General features: G+C 34.5%; 3 protein-coding genes across 3 annotated transcripts; all 3 read right to left on the minus strand.

Moving 5' to 3' along the window:
- Positions 1-351: 351 nt before the first annotated feature.
- Positions 352-4,012, minus strand: LOC122601435 (dihydrolipoyllysine-residue acetyltransferase component 4 of pyruvate dehydrogenase complex, chloroplastic). The gene is made up of 6 exons (XM_043774196.1): positions 3,008-4,012; positions 2,582-2,773; positions 2,340-2,427; positions 2,180-2,250; positions 2,011-2,094; positions 352-732 (listed from the first exon to the last, which is right to left on the minus strand). Exons 1-6 carry the CDS (start codon positions 3,887-3,889, stop codon positions 628-630), a joined length of 1,422 nt encoding a protein of 473 aa, XP_043630131.1. The 5' UTR covers positions 3,890-4,012; the 3' UTR covers positions 352-627.
- Positions 4,013-4,537: 525 nt separating this feature from the next.
- On the minus strand, positions 4,538-7,156 carry LOC122601445 (ACD11 homolog protein-like). Its single transcript, XM_043774205.1, has 5 exons — positions 7,026-7,156; positions 6,616-6,847; positions 5,473-5,645; positions 5,218-5,363; positions 4,538-4,912 (listed from the first exon to the last, which is right to left on the minus strand). Exons 1-5 carry the CDS (start codon positions 7,055-7,057, stop codon positions 4,806-4,808), a joined length of 690 nt encoding a protein of 229 aa, XP_043630140.1. The 5' UTR covers positions 7,058-7,156; the 3' UTR covers positions 4,538-4,805.
- A 1,299-nt stretch (positions 7,157-8,455) lies between these two features.
- LOC122601430 (protein NRT1/ PTR FAMILY 3.1-like) lies at positions 8,456-11,089 on the minus strand. The gene is made up of 4 exons (XM_043774190.1): positions 10,980-11,089; positions 10,641-10,858; positions 9,716-10,275; positions 8,456-9,505 (listed from the first exon to the last, which is right to left on the minus strand). The coding sequence occupies exons 1-4, from the start codon at positions 11,056-11,058 to the stop codon at positions 8,617-8,619; spliced, it is 1,746 nt and encodes a 581-aa protein (XP_043630125.1). The 5' UTR covers positions 11,059-11,089; the 3' UTR covers positions 8,456-8,616.
- Positions 11,090-21,194: the final 10,105 nt, after the last annotated feature.

Raw genomic sequence — 21,194 nt, forward strand, 5'->3', positions numbered from 1 at the left:
TCTTTCATACATGACTTAAGACACCCAATGTTCTAAACAAAAGGTCTTTCTCTTCATACATTACATTTTGCCGTTAAAAGGTATTGTTAATAAGTAATAACCAGGCTGTGAGTAACAAACATGCATAAACAGTTTTGCTTTAGGTTAGGGGTGGTTCTTTTTCACCAGAAGACAATGTAACAATTGAAAAGCTTATTAGAACATTAATAAACTTTCTGTAAAGATCAAACTAACTGAAATAAGATAACTAACTGCTGCATAAATTTCAACAAAAACTATCATATGCATGCAGAATCACATTGTTTCTAGCAACACAAAAGTATAACAAAATAAGAAACTAGGAGGCAAAAATACCACAAAGGAAAATAAGAAAAGCTCTTAACCACTGGACAAAAAGTCATACAGCAATAATTTTTCTTTTGGTGAAAGTCTTTATTGATCCTGTTCAAAAATCACCTAAAAATATCCGCAAAATGAAAAATAAGAAATAAGAATGGAAGTCCAACATGGTATATTGCATATGCTCGAAACCAAAAAGTGCTACTGCCGCAAACCAAGTTTCTTAGCTGCACCAACCATTGATCAAGATGATCTATCATATAATTGTAACGTACAAGTTGGAACATCTCACATTGTCAAGCTGTCAGGTTCTTGAATGATCTTTGCAAAGGTTTTAAGGAAGGCAGCTAAGTCTGCTCCATATACAATTCGGTGATCAGCAGTAACATTTACCTGAAAACAGATTTTACAACAAGGGAGTTAATGTAGAAATAAGCGAAAAGTTTAGAAAGTTTAAGCATTATGATGTTATCCATAACTCCCTTCTAGCTAGAATCTGATATCAGGGGATGTTTGGATTTGTGATATGAAACTGATTATTGCAAATTGAAGTCACAACAATCAGTTTATTATGTTTGGATAAACAAATTATGTTTAGCTAAATAGAGATACAAGTCTGCGACAAAACTGATTATATGAGTGGAAGAGAATTTCCCTAATCCAGATAGTTTCACACCTTTTTAAGAAAATCTTTATCCCTCTTCACTTATAATTTAGTTATTCTACTTACAACTTCAAACAGAAAACGAACCTCGAAACACTATCTCTTACAAGGCCCTTTAAACACAGTCGATTCTCTAATCCAGATAGTTTCACACCTTTTTAAGAAAATCTTTATCCCTCTTCACTTATAATTTAGTTATTTTACTTACAACTTCAAACAGAAAAAGAACCTCGAAACACCATCTCTTACAAGGCCCTTTAAACACAGTCGATTCTCTAATTTTCATTAAATGTTACATAATCAGTTCCAAAATGAATGAATGCATCACTAGAGAAGGAAACTGCATGTAAATGAACTAGGTATCTAGCAACACTAGAGAAGGAAACTGCATGTAAATGATCAGGGGGTCAGATAATATACAACCCAGACTTCTTCTCCGCACAGTCCAGTTTCATCCTAAATAATAGCTCCAAATATCAATAAAAGCCAAGTTACAGGCTGGGCCAACATTAACTTCCACTTGACTAGTTGACTTGGGAGACTGATTTGGGGTTATTAGCTAATCAAAAGGATGAGGACTGAAGAAAGATAGAGCCTTTGTTTGAGGAGGATAGTTGCTATAATAGTTGAAAAAAATTACATTCTTTGGTCATGTTTAAGTAAATGTTGCAATTATTTTTTGGCATAATAAGGTGACTGCATGGTCTATTCTTTCTTACTTATTAATGCTACATCATTTATGCTTAAATCTTCAATTTGTCAGATTCATTCTACCTAAATCTTCACGTAGCTATGGCCACACAGGATCAACTGTAGAGGGTTGCTTAAAAAAGTCGAAGTTCAGTGACCAAGTATCCTATATGGTGACACAATGCTGTACAAAAATATGGTTTATACTAAGATCATACTCAGATCGGATATACACAAGTTAGTCAAAGTATTTCTATTTGATCATCTCTTCTTCTAGAGGTTGTTGCAATAAATGTCATATAGGTACGAAAACTCACAGTCATTTGATTTTTCACACTGAAATATCCGTCTTTATCAGCAACAGGAGTAGGCTTAGAAGCTCCAACAGCCATAATAGCCCCCTACAAAAACACACATTTTAATAAGAACACATCAGAATCTTTACAGCTAATATCCTACAAAATTGCATTATATATGAACACGTGCCTGGCCAGGAGGAAGAATAGCATCAAAGCGATCGACTCCAAACATGCCTAGGTTGGACAGAGTAAAAGTCCCTACAACCAGAACCACATAACTCAATACCATTTGGTAGAAACAAACAAAATCCAAATTACAACGAAACCAGTATCATTTGGTAAAGTACCTGAATTGTACTCATGGGGTGCAAGTTGTTTGGACCGTGCTTTCTCCACAAGCTCCTTCCATTTCTCAGATAACAAATAAAGATCCAACTACAACAAAACACAACGAACACATATTAACCACCATATAAAACAGTATCGGAATCTATCTTTGACTCAAACTTACAGACTATAAAAGTTACAAACTTGGTAAAAGATATCCTTATCAAGAAATGAAAAGCACTTAAGATCAATCAATACACACCTTATCAGCATCTTGGAGAACAGGGGTGATTAAACCGCCATTGATTGCCACAGCCACCGCAATATTAATGCTGCCGTTATAAGTAAAGCTTTTACCGTCTTTACAGCTAGCATTCACCACAGGGTGCTGAACAAGGGCCATGGCTGCAGCCTTAGCTAGCAAAGCAGTCATTGTAACACCCTTCGATTTAACCTAAACATCATCCACCCCGATTCAATCAGACAATCCTACTATTCAACAAACTATACACATAATCATATATCAACAAAAAAAAATTTTTTTTTTTTTTGCAGTAGACATTTCTAAGTGCATATAGCTTATCGCATTTTTTTTTTCAAAACGCAGTTTAAAGCACACTTCTAACTTCTATGTCACCTAAGGGAACCTTATATTAAACAAAATAGTTAGTATAAATTATAATATCACCTTAGCATATAAAGCATCAAGGGCATCAGTAATAATCGGGTAACCAACACGAAACGTAGGAACAGACAAACTCTCAATCATATTTTTCGACACAGCAGCCTGCATTGTCGTAAACGGAACAACACTCGCTCCAGGTATCTCTGCAAACGTCTGCGCGGGTGCTGCAGACTTAGCTGCAGCATTTGCAGATCCACCTGCCGACACAGTAACAGGTTTTGCAGTTTCAATCCCAGCAGCAGCCTCCACGTCAGCAGGCGTAATCCTGCCAAACGGCCCGGTCCCAATTACTTTATTTATATCAACTTTATGTTGTTTTGCCAGTTTCTTCGCAAAAGGCGTAGAAACTATTTTTTTCGTCCCCTCTGTTGCTGCTGCAGGTGGCGGCGAAGGTGTCGCCGTGGCCGCAACAGGGGCCGAAATTTCAGGAACAGGAGTTTCGGAAGCTGGAGCCGGTGAGCCGCTAGTGACGGAAGCGGCTCGGGCTTTGGCTTCTTGAACATCGGCTTCGGTTTCAGCTAATAAACCAATGGGGGCACCAACAGGGGCGGATTGACCATCAGGAACAACAATAGCAGCTAAAATACCGTCGTAAAAGGTTTCGACATCCATATCGGCTTTATCGGATTCAACGACGACAACGGATTCGCCTTTGGAGAGAAGATCGCCTTCTGATTTGATCCAGGAGACGATTTTGCCTTCAGTCATGGTGGAACTGAGTGCAGGCATGAAGATTTCTCTGATTTTGGCGTGGATTGAGTGTTTGGAACGGCGAGAGAATGTGATGAATGATGGAGGGGATTTGGAGAATCGAAGAGGGGAGATTGATGAGGAGAATGAGAGGGAAACGGAAACCCTAGTTGATTGAAGAAGTGATGAAGACATTGTGAGGATTGGGGGAGAAATGAAATGAGGAATCAGGAAAAAAGCGGAGAAGAAATATAGGGGGGGGAGAAAGAGGGCGGAGAAGACGAGGGAGAGTGTGAGATATGGGCGATGTAAACATCGCCCAAATACTTTGGCCATGTCATCCAAGTTCGTTGCTCACCATATGCCCCATTCGGATTTTTTACTTTCACGAGTTTTCAACTATCAATTCATTTCCAATACGATTTGTATTTTGCTATGAGTAACGAGTTACATGTAAAATATTAGTAAAAGTTAATACGCGAATACATGAAAAAACATGTAAATTTATGTATGAATTGATTTGTTAAAATGTGATTAAATTTATTCAGATTGTTTCATTAATATATGAACTATCTCAAACAACAATTTTGAGTCCTTTTTGTGATCTCTGGCAAATTTCAACAGACTTACTCTCATGGTTTGAAACGATACGATGATGGGTTAGATACATTAACTTATTAAGCTAAAGTTCCAATACGGCAATACCAGAATGTAATTCTTTAGTTGTATTAAAACCGTAAAACCAACTTAATATGTACGACTACTACATTGTTCTATTTGGGTCAATATGATGCAAAATGAAACAATTTGGTCAAAAAAACAATAACCAAATCCACGAGTACGTTTGAGTAGAGATTTTCACTATATATTATTTCAAATGAAATTGTCAAAACCAAACATACATAAATCTACACCAGGAATGCCAATGGTAAATATCAAAACTAGCTAACACTAATACATGTTACTTAATTGTAACAAAGAATGGCCAATATACAGAAAGAATAAGAACGCACACAGATGTGGAGCATCATATAACATAAGAGAGGTATTCCGTGGAGAATATATCAGACAGTTGATTGGATTTGCACATAGTTCCTCTTATAACAGAATACTACCAATCCAATGTGATTCCTCTAGAAGTGTACAGATCATCTACGTACTTGATTACTGGAAGTGACGCTTTTATATACCTTCTCATTTCATCCTCCGCCGATTCATCTGTGGTCAATAGATTTTCATAACGAAATCAAAACATTGACTTGTTATCACCGTAATAGTCTAAATAAATTTCAGCATTTGCAAGAATTTTACTTCTATAGTTCAATCACATGAAAATTTCACAGTTTTTATTTTTAGAAAATCTCATGTCAAAATGGCTTACTTCATTTGAAAGATTATTTGGGATCATATAGCATACTTCTATTTTTGTCAACAATGACCATTCCAGCGGATTTATGACTATCTGTTAATGCTTAAATATATGTCAATTTTCATAAGTTAAACGTTTTTCACGGTGTGCTCACCAGATTCATTGAGGTTCAGCAAGAGTTGATCTCTAGTAGGAAGAGCACACATTCCAGCTGACACTGCAGTCCTAACAGCCCATGTGTGATACGGTGCACAAACTTGTTTGTAAGCTGTTGAAGCTGCTTCTTTCAGAGAGTAGTCACTGAAAGATTAAGAGTACACCATAACATTATTACACATTGTAGGCCACATTAACAGTGAAATGAAAGGTTCCATAAAGGATTTGAAGTTGTAAAAACAACGGTACATACTCTGTTGACAAAAAGTTCTGAAACAACTCTCTAACAAGATCTAGACCCTGCCTAACTCTGCGAAGCTTACGAGTAAGGCTTTCAGCTGATTTCACTGTGTCAGTTTTGACATCACAATCAATTACTTTACTCAAAGTGCCATACATACTTGATGCATCAGAAAGATCGCCCACCTGAATGATGTCAACAATAATATTATATTCCAGTTCGACTAGATTTGAACTATAAAAAAAATAGTATAAGCGGCGCATTTATATATTTATAATTATAGAGTAATCTATAAGAGCTTGAACTGCAGTGACAAAAGATCAGTGTTCTTGAAAATTGAATTATATTATGCGGAGTAATATAACTTATGATTGTCAATCAGCTCCTGGCTTATTATTTTTATACAGGTATCAGTTCCAAGTCCTTTCAACGCATTGTTCACATACTTAATTATTGATATCCAGCAATAACATAACGTTAGACCTTGGCAAAACCACCTGTGTATTGGTATTTCTGGGCGGCACTGACTTTCTTGCTTTGAAATATCCTCCTAAATCCTATATAAAATCTTGCTTATCCACCCTAACAACCTTGTATAGTATCTAATATCTATTCAAGATTGTTGTACATAAGTTCATTTTGCATATATATATGGGTGGAGATTTTGAGCCAATTACGTATGAATGGGTCACTTCAGATTATGCTATATCTCAAACGGGACAAATAGGCAAATCACCAAAAATGAGTTTCAAGGGATCCCAGGGAACAAACTAAATGACTTCCAAAATGTATTCGAATATAACCTCCAAAATGTATTCGAATATAACTATTGTATTCATATTTGACTCGACATGACTACATAGGAAAGGTAAAACTAATAGACAAAAAAATGTTTCGGGCCAACCCAGCTCAACCAAACCTTTACCAATATTACATGTTTTAGCCCGGCCATTTTTGTCACCTCTGATCCATAATAAGTAATCACCATATATTCATTGATAGATGAGAATTGTTAAACTAGGACATATATTCCTATCATCTAATTTAGTCTTAGATCATTACCAAAGTATCACATGACAATAAATTGTAAAAGTAGCAATATAGTTGACTAAAACTTTATAAACACATAAAGTCAAGAAAAGAAGTTACACAAACCTTGGATGTGTATTCCATCTCAGCAAACTTGAAAGCAATTCCAAGGGAACCAAATAACACGGACACCAAAGAACAAGCATCACAAAAAGGCTTCAAACGCAACTCGAATGAAGCATCATTTTTGTTCCCATTTTTAATCGAATCCGATAACTCTTCAAATGCATCCGCAATCAATGAAAGCGCAGTTCCTTCTCCAACGTCTTCAAATTCATCTTCATCATCAAAACTCACCCTATTCAATTCATCACAATTTTTTCAACGATCATTAACCGAAAAAAAAAATAAACAAAACGATTTTAAAAAATAACATATATATTTTTTTAAAACGGTCTAAACTACATTAATAAATCATAATATGACCATAACTAACAAATAACATATTGAAATGGAAGTTGATGAAATATACTTACTTTTCTGAGGTAAAATATGAAAAGATATCCATTGACACTATATATATTTGTGTGTATTATGAAAATATATAATAGTTTGGCGTGTGAAAATATAGGTAGTTATGAATAATGGTGCAAATGTGAGGAAAAGAGAAGGGGGATATATGAAGGTGGGAAATAACTACTTTTGACGCCGGCCCAGAATAAATGAGCTGGTCAATGGCATGTCATATTTGATTAATGTTCTTTCAATTATTAAGAAGTTTCCAATGATAGAATCATGTGTTCTGGAGAATAGAAAATATAAATTGCACTTCTTTTAAGTAATGACAAAGCGATCCCTACAAAAAATGCTAAGGTAGTAGAGTATTTTAGTTATCCATGTTCCATTTTAATATATGTAACCCATTATATTTTAATATTCTTCTAAAGTAATGTTAATGTAATATTCATATATCAATCAATTATATCCAATCATTTTTAATTTAACGTTCAATACTCTGGATTACTCATATTTCAAACATATATAGAACCATTTTTTTTCATTTTTTACCAAGTTTTAGTAAGTAATGATATTTTTAAAAATCATAAACATGTATTAGTTAACTCAACTACTGACATATACATTCCATTCTTTCCCAATCTTTATTTCGTATGAAATAAATATCAATCATAAAGGGCTTTTATGATTAAATAAAGTTAATAAACAACTGCACATATAAAACAAAGGTAAGTAATGTGTATGTCATAGACATGAAGGGTGGTGGGTGTAAAATGTTGTTATTCTCATTTTCTCATCATTTTTGATTTTTTGGCTAGGCTGGAACAGTTGTGTCAGTTGAAATATCTGCACAAGAACATTTTGTTCATCAAAGAGTTTGTGAATACACAATTCTTCCAAATTAAAAGACTTTTTTAGAATATGGTAAGTCAACTTTTAGATACACGCGTATTATCAAAAGTGATATCAGCAAGTGGAAAACTATATATGTGGTCGACTTGATTGTACTAATATCTCTTTTACACATTACAAAGACGAGTAATTTTAATGCTTTTTGGATCCATTTTCCCCCCTAAGGTTGACTATAAGTATTATTGATTTTCAGTCTATTGAAAATTCAGCAACCTTTGATTTATATTCTTGCAACATTATTTTTTTGTTTGTAAGTATCATCATCTATTTAACAATTTTCTTTATACAACCCATATGGTTGTAACTACTATGACACTTGGAAGGAATACTAGATGTATCATTTAATAATAGAAATTTATATACAAACAAAACAGTTTGGGAGAAATCCAAACATTGGATGTAACATGACATAGTACTACATAAATTTCAAACAAGAAAGACCTTACAATGAGAGTATTTTTTTTTTTACTCCGTATTAATAAAAGACTAACAGTTTAGTTTGATTCAATATACTACTACTATATATGTCAACCAACAATAAGATTCAAACTCATAATCTTTAAATTATCGTGTACAAGCCACAACATATGATCTAACTAGGCCTGTTTACCTGAATTTACATATATACCCCTTTGATCTTGACCACTACATGTTCCTTTGGTTTACTTATTTGAACACCTAACCAAAAGAAAGTTCAAATTAAACATGGGTTCCTAGCTCAACCTCATGATTTTGTTTATCACCTCTATGAACAACCTCAAGGGGTTTAAAAGTGTAAAATTTAGCACAAAAAGAGTAGTAGACCAAATTAACAACTTGTAACAATGTGATCATCCAATAGAAATACTCCAACCTTCCTCTGTTCAAGTTATTATCTGGCAACCAATTTGATCCATCTTTCCCTTGGCTAAACTTATGCACCAATGTCACTAAAAGTGTACTCATGTAATTTCCAGCCGATATCGCCATCCAAAACAATGCAGCCGCGGTACTCCTCATACTTTCGGGAGCTTGATCATACAGAAACTCAAGATGCCCAATTGCCATAAACGCTTCGGCAATCCCATGAAGGCTATATTGAGGTACTAACCAAAACACCATAATTGGAATTGTTTCGTGTGGCTTGTCAGCCAAACCATGAGCAAAAGCAACATTTTTACGCTTTATTTCCATGAAACCGGCTATGAGTGTGGCTAAAATTGATATAGTGAAACCAATGGCCATCCTACAAAGGAAAGAAACTCCCCTCTCTACCCCTGTGAATCTACGCATGATGGGCACAAAGACACGGTCATAGAAGACAATGGTGGCCAGCATTGAGGTCAAGGTGAAAACAGACATGGAACCGGCGGGGATTTGGAATGATTTGGTGAGGTGTCGGTCCATGGTTTTTGCTTGTTGAAGTGAGAAAGTGTTTTGTTGAACATAGGCTGTGAATAGAAGAATACCAGATGCCCAAATTGGACCCATTCTTAGTAGTGATTTCAGTTCTTCAACTCTGTGGACTGTGTTTAGTCTCCATAAGTTTGGTTTGGATTGCGATTTTGCATAGTCTTCTTCCGTCACAATGGCTGCTTTGTCCAAGAATCTGTAATTAGAGTTGCATTCTTTAAGTTAGTAGTTACAAAAGATATGGTTTGACTTTTGAAGTCAAATATACAGATTTACTCGAACCCGGGCCAACTAAATTTCAACAAGCCCAGCCCAAATTTCTTGGTACTCAGTTTGGATCAGATGGTTAACACCCCTATGAGGCTATGCCCTATATGTGTAAAAGTAAATAAAAATATGGGCTTACTTCATTTGTTTAGTATGGATAAGCCTTCCAGCAACAGAGATAGAAGCATCAAGCTCTTCATTCTCATAAAGCATCTTAGCATCCGAAACCATTGGCAAGTGTCTCTTCTTATAAGCTGCCACACACACTTGCACCAACCGCGTAAACGGGCTACCTGCTGGGTCCATATTCCTATACAATGGGAGCCCAAACACGAATGCAACAATCGATACAGCCATTGCTATAGACGGGACCCCCAGTCCCCAACCCCACCCGATATTATCTTGAATGTAAACAACTACCGTGACCGCCACAAGCATAGATACCCCCATGCAAAAATAATACCAATTGAAGAACTTCCATGTACTAGCCTTTTGTTTTTCATCTGTTTCATCAAACTGGTCTGCCCCGAATGCAACCACACAGGGTCGGATCCCGCCTGACCCGATTGCTGTTAGAAGTAGTGATATGTATAATATTGCTAGTTGGCCTGTATTGGCTTCTTGGCATATTTCTCCATTTTGGCATGGTGGAGGTCTTAACTTTGGTACTACTGCTGATACTGTCAATGATATCATACCCTATAATCATAATAATAAAAGTTAAGTGAAATGAGAATTATTATACAAACACTACAATTTCAGAGGATGTTTTGGAGTACGTTTTTAAGCTGATTATTTGATTATTACGTTTTTAAAGTAACAAACAACCACTTTTGAGTACTTGAATGTGTAAATAATGTAACTTAATCATCCAAAACTATAATATAACCATTTTTGGAATTGCTTCATTAAAAGTGATTATGTACATGCTATTGTGCACTCACCATATTTTTGAAGTACTTATCTCTTCTGAAATAAACAGAAGAGCAATTTATAGTGTTTGGTGTTGCTTAATTATCTGTTGAAAACCATATATAAATTAAACAAAACAAATGAAAGCTTACAATCTGATAGATAATGGAAGCAACTGTGATAGTCCAAAACCGCCCCGCAAAAGAATCAGCTATAAACGCCCCGATCAAAGGGGTCAAGCTCGCCGTGCCACCAAAGTTCGTTAGCGTGTTGGCAGCTGTGGTTATCGGCATATGAATTTGTTGTGTCAAGTAGCTAATCATATTCGTTTGAAATCCCACCACAGCCAACTTCTCGCATACCTCATTTGCTACACAAAAGTGCAAGAAACCATTAAACATTCAACATGAATACCTGATCTATAAATTAAGCATTAATTGGTTATTATAATTATATCAAGTACATGGATAAGTTAAGAAAGAAGTGTATACCAAAAATGAAGGGCATGGTGATGAGTCCACCTTTGGTTCTTTTTCCATTATGGTTGTTGTCTTTGTCTTGTATGTTCATTTCTGCCGATTTTTTTGTGTAGTCTATGGTGCTTCTAAAATGTGTAATTTATAGGGGGAACGGTGTGCATAAGTTTAACATTATGTTTTTGTCACCATTTTGCCCAACTTTATCACCACATATGTGCGTACTCACTGATATAGGTGTGAATGAAGGACACAATTGTCAAATGTTTTATTTGGGTTTTTAGTTTACATGATACAACAAGAATTTTACATGATAAAATAGCATGGTTGGATCAGTGGTAAACACTCTTGCCTTTGAAGATAGAGTTCATGGGTTCGATCCTCATCTCATGCAAAGGTTGGAGGGTCTTTTCTACCATTTAGGTAGAAACTGAAAGCAACCTCTCTACTTAGGTAGAGGTAAGGTCTGCCAACATCTTAACCTCTCCCATACACCGTCGAAGTATTGAGGCTCAAAACCCGCAGAATGCGGCACTGAGCAGTTACTTACTTACTTTTTTTCTTAGATACATGCATATAATTAGGTATTATCAATTGTGAATTATCAATATCTAGATACTTTCATATTAAATAATAATGAGTTCAAAATTTGGCAATAATAAAAAATTCCTTTAATTTTTCCTTTACAATTATGAATATCCTTTTATTCAAATAATAATATTCTCTATTTTTTCCCTCTAAGAGTTCCCGTGATGAACCTCTCTTCTTATTCTACTATCGTACGAGTATTAATGTCAAATCACTTTTTCATCCTAAAAAAAATCCCCCTATCAATACCTCATCTTTCTCACATCCTCAAATGTATTATTAATCTACACATACATATACACTACACACACATAAAAAAATTGTGAACAAAAGAAGAAGACATAGAGACCCACCTCACACGCCGCGCACGTCTACAACAAGAATGCCCCTTCCAAAAACACCCCAATGCCCCTTCCAAAAACACCCCCATAATGCAGTGGTGTCATTGGCGACTTGGCGTCGTGGGAGAAACACGACCAAGACGCCTCAATCAGAGAGGCCTAACTATACAAGGATAGTCTCTGAATTAAAAGCATGAAGAAGAAGAAGATAAAGTGGTCGATAATCAGATAATTTGATTAATAACAACACAACAGTAATATTCTCTAACTTACATGCTAGAACAAGTCAAAGAATCTAATCAATATATTTAGATTTAGAATCATGAAGTGAGTGTATAAATCACAGTCGACGAGATAATTTACTTTCCTAAACATGAAGTGAGTGTATAAAGTTTCATTTTCTACATTATTTTTTAAATTTATCTAGATATGGAGAATCACGTAGTACAATATATAAATGATAAGGACGACTTTACCATTATTAATTAAGAATAAACTTTTGAAAGGACTAAAATTTTGAACAAAACACTATAATGACTGCTTAATTAGCATTCATTTATCAATGACGGTTTAATTAGCATATATTAGGGAGAGGAGTGGAGCACGGGTTCATTGGCGGGCTGCGGAACCCTTTAGGGAACACCGCCGCCATGACCACGGGTTGGGAGCGGGCTGCGTTTCGGAGGGTTGAAAGCCAGTGGCGGGTTGGAAAGGGGGGGAGAGAGAGAGAATCGGACCGTTAGGAGCGTGTGGAGTGGAGTGGGATCCAGCCATTTGACTGTTGCATGATTAAAGAAAAAAAATCCCCTAAATTTTTCCTACAAATACTCTTCTATTTTAACCAAACAATTCACAAAACAAATACATATCTCCACACACTTTCACCAAAAAAACATCACTTTACTTAAAAAAAAACTGGATTCTTTTTCCTCATCTTCTTCATTTTGTCTTCCGCCGAAGATATACGACTCGTCTACGGGGAGTACGTTTGAGTTTTTTAAACAAGTGTTCGACGAGCTTAAAGATACCGGCACCTCTTCCAACACTCGTAGGTATATCGATCGAGACCGAGAAGAAGCTCACACGATACTAATGCGTGACTACTTCGTTGAAGACTCAAGGTTTGACGAACCATTTTTCGTCATCGTTTTCGCATGAGCAAGATGTTGTTTTTGAAGATTGTTGGTGATATTGAAGCTAGATTCAGTTACTTTCAAGAGGGGTACGACACGAGGGGTATAAAAAGTTGCACGGCTCTTCAAAAGGGTATTTGGTTGTCTTTATTATCATGTAAAATTTAAATTTCTAATATGCTGTTAAGTACTTTTTAAATTATGTTTATGTAATGTTTAGTTTATTTTAATGAAATATTATAAATTTTTATTAAAAAAAGAAAAAAATGTTAGATTAAATTAAATGAAAAAGAAAAAAAATTGAGAAAGTTGAGAAGGTGATGAATGTCATGGAAAATGGGTAGGAGGGTAGGTTGGTAGAGTTGAAAAGGAAAAATGAGTTGGAGATATATGATTGGTGAGATTTTGGAGAGTTGAAAAATTCAACCACATAACTCCTTCCCACTTATTATTTTATATGTAACATTGAACTTCATCTTCTTCTTTTTTTTTTTTTACGTTAAATTTAGATTCAGCAACGTTTTTTCTTATATTCAACTCAAATCTCAGGAAAAACTTATTTTTAAAAAATTCACTATAACGAAAATGTCATTTGTTCATACTAATTTATTCATACTTCTAAACGAATCACATTTAAAAGTGTGAGAATTTTGAAAGCTCATATGTTTTTCACAATTATAAATGTATGAACTAACAAATTGTTCATACTTAAAAGTGTGAGAAAATGTCAAATATTTTTACACTTAAAAGTGTGAGAGTTAATTTGACACACTCAATCTATTCACACTTCTTCTTGTGTGAGTTATTTTCACACTTTCTAAAAGTGCGTAAAATTGAATGTGTGAACAAATAACATATTTGTTATTTGTTGTAGTGAGTCATGTCTCTCGTCCTAAGAGCATTTTTGTTCACAGCACGAATTCAAAACCACAATTTTTCAAATTGTTGAAGAAAAGCTTTATAAACAACTAAATAGCATGATAAAACTGCCTTAATTAACTTACATGGTTTTTACATGAGTTGAAAGCGTGACATATATATAGTTTTATCGTGTGTGTATATATTGTTAGGTCCAGTTTTGGTTTAAACTGGTCAGACTCTAGTTACATTTGGAGACAAGAAGATTTGTCCTGAAATATTTTGAAGTCCAGTTGCAGCGTACAGTTAATGCAACTGATGATTTCCTCCAGTTGAGATCTGATCAGAACTGAAGACATTCCAATTGAAGTTGAAGACAACAAGTGGAAGAAAGAGAATGACAATGGTAGCGAAGCCCAGTTAGCATTCTACTCAGATGAAAATTGGAGAGAATCAGTTTAAAGCCTTTACAATGCTCTACACTGTTTACGAGGAAGTCCTTTTTGCTTTATGCAACTTTATACAGACACTATCATTTGTCTATGATTACAGTACAAAAGTGCATAAAGCAGGTTGGATAAAGTAACATCTTAACTTACCTTATCAAGCATTTCAAAGGAACTCATCTAGTTTCCTTAAATGCTGTCAACCATATCTATACGACAGAGTTGGAATCCCAATGCCAACTTTGTCTATAAATAGAGGCATTTGCATAACAAGAATATAACTTTGCATATTCAGACTTTTGCAATATTCTTGGTGTACTTGTGCAATATTCTCTCAATCGTAAAAAGGAACACTTCACAACTTTAAGTGTTTCGATTGTGAAAGAGAATTTCCAAGTATAGATCAATTGTATTTCATAGGTTGTTAGGATATTTACATTTTGTATTATCTTGATTCTGCAACAATCTTGTATTTTATTTAACATCAATAAATATAATACATTTGAAAATTACAACTTGTTCTTACCATATTTACTTTATTGTATTCACTTATTGCATTGTCATTTATTTATTGTCACCTTTAAGTAATCTAACCAAGAGCTTGGTATACATTCACTGCAACTGGTTGTCTCCAGTTCAGTGTTTATATTGCAAAGAATTCTCACCATTGACATAGAGGTGTTTTCGGTTAGTACTATCTATTGAGTTGGGACTTATATATATATATATAGTTATAAATTTTATTAAAAAATTAAATGATGTAAGTAATAACCCTGATATGCATGGGCATGAAATCCCGAAATAGCCAAGCTACAAAATCAAAGATGTTAATATGAGGTCGGCTGGTGATATTATGAGTTCGGTTTAAAAGGTTTTCTACTATATTGCTAGTATATATCATACGTTTGATTGCATCGATAGTGGAGTAATAGATATTTTTTTTCTTTTTAAGTCTTGCCTTTTAAGATTGAACACTTTCTATTTTGAGTTTTTGACCCTCTTTTGACAATGCGGGCAGCCATCATATATATTCAAATATACTGGAATACTAGCTAAGTATCCCGGGTTTAACTTGGGAATAATAATAAAAGTTTTGTAAAAACATATATTTGATACTTAAGTTGTGACAGTCCAGCGGTACTCATAACCTAGTAATATTATATCTTATGTTTCAAATAAATTTAATTAGTTTATTAACCTGTATTATATGTCAAAAGTTTAAAATTATGTTATCATAAAATTAATTATATGATGAAAATATAAAAGTCCCATGTATAAAATATTAGAGTTTTCAAAAGAAAATAAAAAATAAGACATCAAAAATAACAAAATAAAAATGAAATAAACTTTAATTAGGAAGGTGTTTTTGACATTATAAATAAATTAAATAAAAAAGAACTAATTTTAAGAAAAAATTTGACGGTGACAAATTAGTTATTTTTGTAAAATGTGATGTCATAACAATTTTATTTTATTTAATATAAAGATAAAGATGTTTTCCATTCAGGTTTTTAATTAAAGCAAAAAAATTCAACTGAAATACAGTTAAAAATATATGTGGTTTAATTGGTATATATATGTAACTTTTATCGATAATTTTTTTCACTCAAGAAGTCAAAGATTCAAACTGAGACGTCTAATGAAAACATCAAATATAAACGAGTCGGCGACTATCTTAATGTGGTTTATATTGTCACATGATTTAAACTAGATAAAAAGATTGACGCATGAAATTAAAAGAGTTGGATTGCACATTACCACCCTGGATACTAATTTGATTACAATGTTTACTTAACAAAAAGGAAGTGATAGATTTATAACAATTTTGTTTAATACACAATAATACTTGTATTATTTAATTATACATTGTACAATGTATATATTTGGGGTAGAGTAAGTTATCTCAACTTGAAGGTAAAGTTGGAGATATATATTAAAAATCAAATTTCAAGATTTAAAAATAAACATTTTATCTTGATCATTGATTTCAATTTAAGTTGGGATTAAATTGAGAGAATTCCCACCAATATATTTGTTGTGATCGACTTGGAATTGGTAAATATTGTTGTATATTTATCATTATTCCAATCGATTAATGACTTAAGATCTCCTTTATAGAGTATCCAAATTTATCATTATGCCTTGAGAATAATTATTGTGTCACATCAGCTCATCTTTCAACTCTCTTCATCTGGATTCCAAGTTACTAAACAGCGTATTGTATCAAAATATTTTATTCAATGATATATTAAAAAATTATACAATTTATTATTTATTGATAGATTAAGTTATAAATTGTCAATAATTTTATTTTGGGTCCCATGAGACACTGTCATGGGAGAAATAATCCCAGTTTTACGTACGACTATCCAATCAATACCAATTTTCTCCCAATGAGCCAAAATCCTCAATAATTGCCATCTATCTATAAATCAATGAAAATAGAGATATGAATATGAATAATTTAGAGAAAGGCTGATAACATACTAACATTATTAACGTGATGCAAAATATTACATTATATTTTTCCTTTTATCTTGCATATTAGAAGAAAGTTAATTTTCGTTTTTTATAGAATCAATCCAAAACGTCAGCTTCTTGAGGGGCCTTTTATGTCATAATTGGTTGAACCACCATTACCAATTACAATAATGATTTATCATAGTTTGACGGTAACCAAATAACCAGGAAGCTTTTGTTCTCAATTGAGATATGCCCACAAGTTTAATTAATCAAAAGCTTATGATTCAATAAAAATATATTTAGAAAAAAATGTAAAGCCACTGTAAAAAATAAAAAAGAACAACAAACAAAAAAACGCCACCACAAATAAGTTATGCCGAAAGAGTTGTTACATATCTATTCAATATTCAATTTGGATTGTGATAATTGGTTAATGACACCAGTTAATAATAAATTATTATATATGAATATCTGCACGATGCAACCGTGGTGGCGATGACGATGTAGTCATGGCGTCGTGATGTGACGGAGTGTGATAGTCATAGTTTGAATTTCAAAAACAATGTAAAAGTTATGTTTAAATTATTTATGTATGGAGTTACCTGATATAGTTTGCAAAAAAGAGAAATACTCGTAAATCATATCATTTCAAAATTTAAAATCAAATTCGGTCCAACAAGCAATCTGTGATGTTACTAATTAAACTCATAATGAGCATAGAAATGAGATCTCGCTTAATAAGGCCGTTCCTTATAACGCGTCTGGGACGCGTCCGACGCACACGAAGTACAAGACGTTAGTAGCACAGGCACGTCTGAAAGCTGCGTCTTGTGATTACTTCCAAAATCGAACGCGCGTCTGATAATGAAAGTGGGGCCCAAAGTCGCGTAACTCATGCTTAAAATAAAAATAAAAAAAACCAAATTTTGAACTTCAAACTAGCAACGGCTAGTGTGAAGCCCCCGCTCCCCCTCTTTCAATTTTTTTATTTTATTTTTTTCTTTCTATTTAAACAACACCATTTCACCATCATTCATCATCATTTCTTCACATTCTACTTCCATCTTACATTTTCTTACTCAAAAACACATCTTTCTTTCAAGAATTCATCAACCAAAATGCCTAGGAAAAACAAGAATGTTGCAAACCAAACCAAAACCAAAACCAAATTCAAACCCAAAACACAAACCTACACCAAAACCCTGCACAATACCAAAATGTGATGGATGATTTTGATTCTCTTCTAGGTTTGGGACCCCTTCCACATATGGGATCTCCCCCCTCTATGTCGTCGTCTAATATGGCGGGGGCGTCTAGCAGCTTGGGTGCGATGAACCAATCGTTCACGAGCTTGTTAGGTACACCATCGATAAACGAACAGTGGCAACAGTTCTTGATGTTGCAACATTTTAACGCACTTCAGGCTGCAGGTGGGCCCATCCAGAGGCCTGTAGGTGAGACTTCTTTACAACCGGCACGAACTGGTGTCGCATCTGCTGAAGAAGATGAAGTTCAAGAGGTTCCTGCACCACCCAGGCGAGTGAAAAAAAAATGGGTGGCTGCAGCTGAGAAGGCGAAGTGGTCCATGGACGAATGTGTTTTGCTGTGCAAGGCGTGGACACATGCTTCACAAGACTCAAGAGTTGGTATTAGCCAAGATGAGACAATGTTTTGGCGTAAAGTGATCGAATGGTACAACCAAGACCCCCCAGCCGGAGAACGAATCAAAAGCCAGTTACAAGGAAAGTTGAACAAGATCAAAAGTACCACTAAGAAGTTTGGAGCAATTATGAAGAGGCTGCAAGAGCATGGGCGACAGAGCGGCGCCAATGAGAGGCAAGTGTACAACCAAGCTCACATTGAGTACTTGGAGGTTCATGGACCGCCCAAGTCTCAGTTTGAGCCATGTTACGAGGTGTTGAAGTTATGAGGTGTTGAAAGACTATCCTGCCTTTTGGCAAGATCATAGTGTTCCCAGAAGAGGCGTGGGTGACTATGTTGATTTGGGTGATTTTGTAGAGTTGGGTCAGTCGAGTGCAAACCCGGATGCGGCGACAGAGCGGTTGTTTGGAGACGACCCAATTCGTAGACCTATGGGTCGTAATGTTGCCCGGAAAATGTCAAGTGGTTCGGATGCCACTTCTAGCCGTGGTGGTTCGACTGGGTCTGAACAGGCCTTGCAGACCCTTGATCGAATGCTCATGTTGCAAGAAGAGCGGACCAGAAAAATTGATGAGGATAGGAGGAAAGTAGAAGAGGAGCGACAGTTGAGAGCGGATGAGCGCTTCCGCAAGAAGGTCAGGGCGGCTTTCGCACTTCTGCAGCAGCCAATCCCCACCGGCGTAGATGAAGACGAGCTGGAGCAAATACGGGCTACGCGTAAAAACCTCATCGAGAAGTATGGGCCGTTTTTTAAGGATATCTAGTTTGTTTTTTTTTTGTTTTGTTTTTTTAGTTTAATGTGTTTAATTTTTTTTTATTTTAATTTTCAATGTATTCTATGTTTTATTTTTAAGTGTTTTAATGTTTTTTAATAATAAAAAGTGTTTTAATTATAATAAAATGTGTTTGTTTAATTTTATGAAAAATTAAAATGAAATAATATAATAATAGATGAATAGTATTAGAAGTGGGTTAGAAATAAGGTTATAAGGAGGGGGTGTTCTTGGTGTGTCTAGAAGTGATGAATAGTGTTAGAAGTGGGTTAGAAATAAGGTATTATAAGAAGAGGCCTAACATGGTTAAAAATAATTTATTTAATTATAATGTAATTTAATATAAATCTCATGTAAGTTTATATTTATAACCTTCTATTTTTCTATATCTAAAATAATTATAATCTATAATAGTAATAACTTACCACCTTCATGTTGAAAAGTTAAAACTTTTAATGTGGTAAATACGTTTTAATCTTACACTTTCAACCAATCTTAATAGTAATAACTTACCACCTTCATGTTGAAAAGTTAAAACTTTTAATGTGGTAAATACGTTTTAATCTTACACTTTCAACCAATCCAATTGGATATACGAAATGACGTATAAACTTTTAATTGATACCCACGCAATGCGGCGACGATGAAAGTCGGTGCAATGGAGGCGGCGGAGGGTGATGGTGGCACCATCAAATAGTATATGTAATTGATGTAAAGGTATTTTATTTAAATGAGGATTAATAGAGATAATTTATAATATAAAGGACTAATGATGTAATTTAATATTAAGAGTTGGTAGTGACTTAATTTACTAAGGGTAAATTGGTCAATTTACATGTCCCATTTTTATAAACTTTCTATATAAGGGTTATAATTTTTGTATATATCTTATACATTTAGTCAAACTTTTCATTTTTACAAATTACATGTACATTGAATATCGTTAACTAAGGCTTTTTAATACAATATTTTGTGTAATATATATACTATTTTATAAAACAACACTTCACCGCCATTTCTCAAATTACATACAAAATTACCATCCTCCCTTAAGAATTTCCATTTCATATATCTAATTTGTTTTTATACGTACATTACTTTAACTCCAAAACAGCCAAGTTACCTTTTTAATTTAATTATTATCTAGAGTATTTGTTGTAACCACCAGTCATGACCACCACCACGTCATTATTGTATCGTGTAGGTACCCCTCTGATCCTCTGTAATACAAACCCATATACTGTAGAGCCGACAATTTCCGTCACGGACCTGTTAACACGACACGACATGACACGACCTGGTTTTTTCGTGTTTGGTCTTAACGTGTTTCATGTCTTAACAGGCCCGGACCTGTTAAGACACGAATAGTTATCGTCTCTTAACAGGTCCGGACCTGTTAAAACACGATAAGATAAGTAGTATATATACGGACATGTTAAGACACGTTGAAGACACGTTAAGGACACGATAAGACACGTTAAAACACAATAAGATACGTTATCAGGTCCCTTAAAAGGTCCTTTATCGTGTAACTTTTAACAAGTCCCTTAACAGGTCTCTTAACAGGTCCCTTATCGTGTAACCTGTTAAAAATCGTGTCGTGTTCGTGTTTGGAAAAACTGACATGATTAGCTATCGTGTCGTGTTCGTGTTTAACCTATCGTGTTCGTGTCTTATCGTGTCGTGTCGGACACGATATGCCAGTTCTTATATACTGATCCGCCTTTGTGGGCGATATTGTGCTAAGATACGTGTGAATGGTAGTCAAGTATCGGGCAACTGACTATTGTTATGTTGTAAAACAGTATGAGTCATTGAAGTCAATTTGTATGAAAACACAATTTAGCTTGGTCCACCACTTTTAGAAACGACAATCAACTTATTGGTTTGATGGTAATTCATTAGTTCCCTTTTTTTTATAGGTGAAATTTCAATTTTTGTCAAGCTCTATCAATTTTGACTAGTG

Source organism: Erigeron canadensis, chromosome 1 (assembly GCF_010389155.1).
Source record: "Erigeron canadensis isolate Cc75 chromosome 1, C_canadensis_v1, whole genome shotgun sequence".
In the NCBI taxonomy this organism is placed as follows: Eukaryota; Viridiplantae; Streptophyta; class Magnoliopsida; order Asterales; family Asteraceae; genus Erigeron; species Erigeron canadensis.

Excerpts from the sequence above, each read along its gene's own strand:
- LOC122601445 (XM_043774205.1), bottom strand. The coding sequence starts at position 7,057 with ATGGATATCTTTTCATATTTTACCTCAGAAAA. Across the intron at positions 5,646-6,615 it reads AGATGGAATACACATCCAAG|GTGGGCGATCTTTCTGATGC; the intron begins GTTTGTGTAACT and ends GACATCATTCAG. Across the intron at positions 4,913-5,217 it reads GCTGAACCTCAATGAATCTG|ATGAATCGGCGGAGGATGAA; the intron begins GTGAGCACACCG and ends TATTGACCACAG.
- LOC122601435 (XM_043774196.1), bottom strand. The coding sequence starts at position 3,889 with ATGTCTTCATCACTTCTTCAATCAACTAGGGTTTCCGTTTCCCTCTCA. Across the intron at positions 2,774-3,007 it reads TTGATGCTTTATATGCTAAG|GTTAAATCGAAGGGTGTTAC; the intron begins GTGATATTATAA and ends GATGATGTTTAG. Across the intron at positions 2,251-2,339 it reads ACCCCATGAGTACAATTCAG|GGACTTTTACTCTGTCCAAC; the intron begins GTACTTTACCAA and ends TTCTGGTTGTAG.
- LOC122601430 (XM_043774190.1), bottom strand. The coding sequence starts at position 11,058 with ATGAACATACAAGACAAAGACAACAACCATAATGGAAAAAGAACCAAA. Across the intron at positions 10,859-10,979 it reads CACCATGCCCTTCATTTTTG|CAAATGAGGTATGCGAGAAG; the intron begins GTATACACTTCT and ends ACTTTTGTGTAG. Across the intron at positions 9,506-9,715 it reads ATCCATACTAAACAAATGAA|ATTCTTGGACAAAGCAGCCA; the intron begins GTAAGCCCATAT and ends CTCTAATTACAG.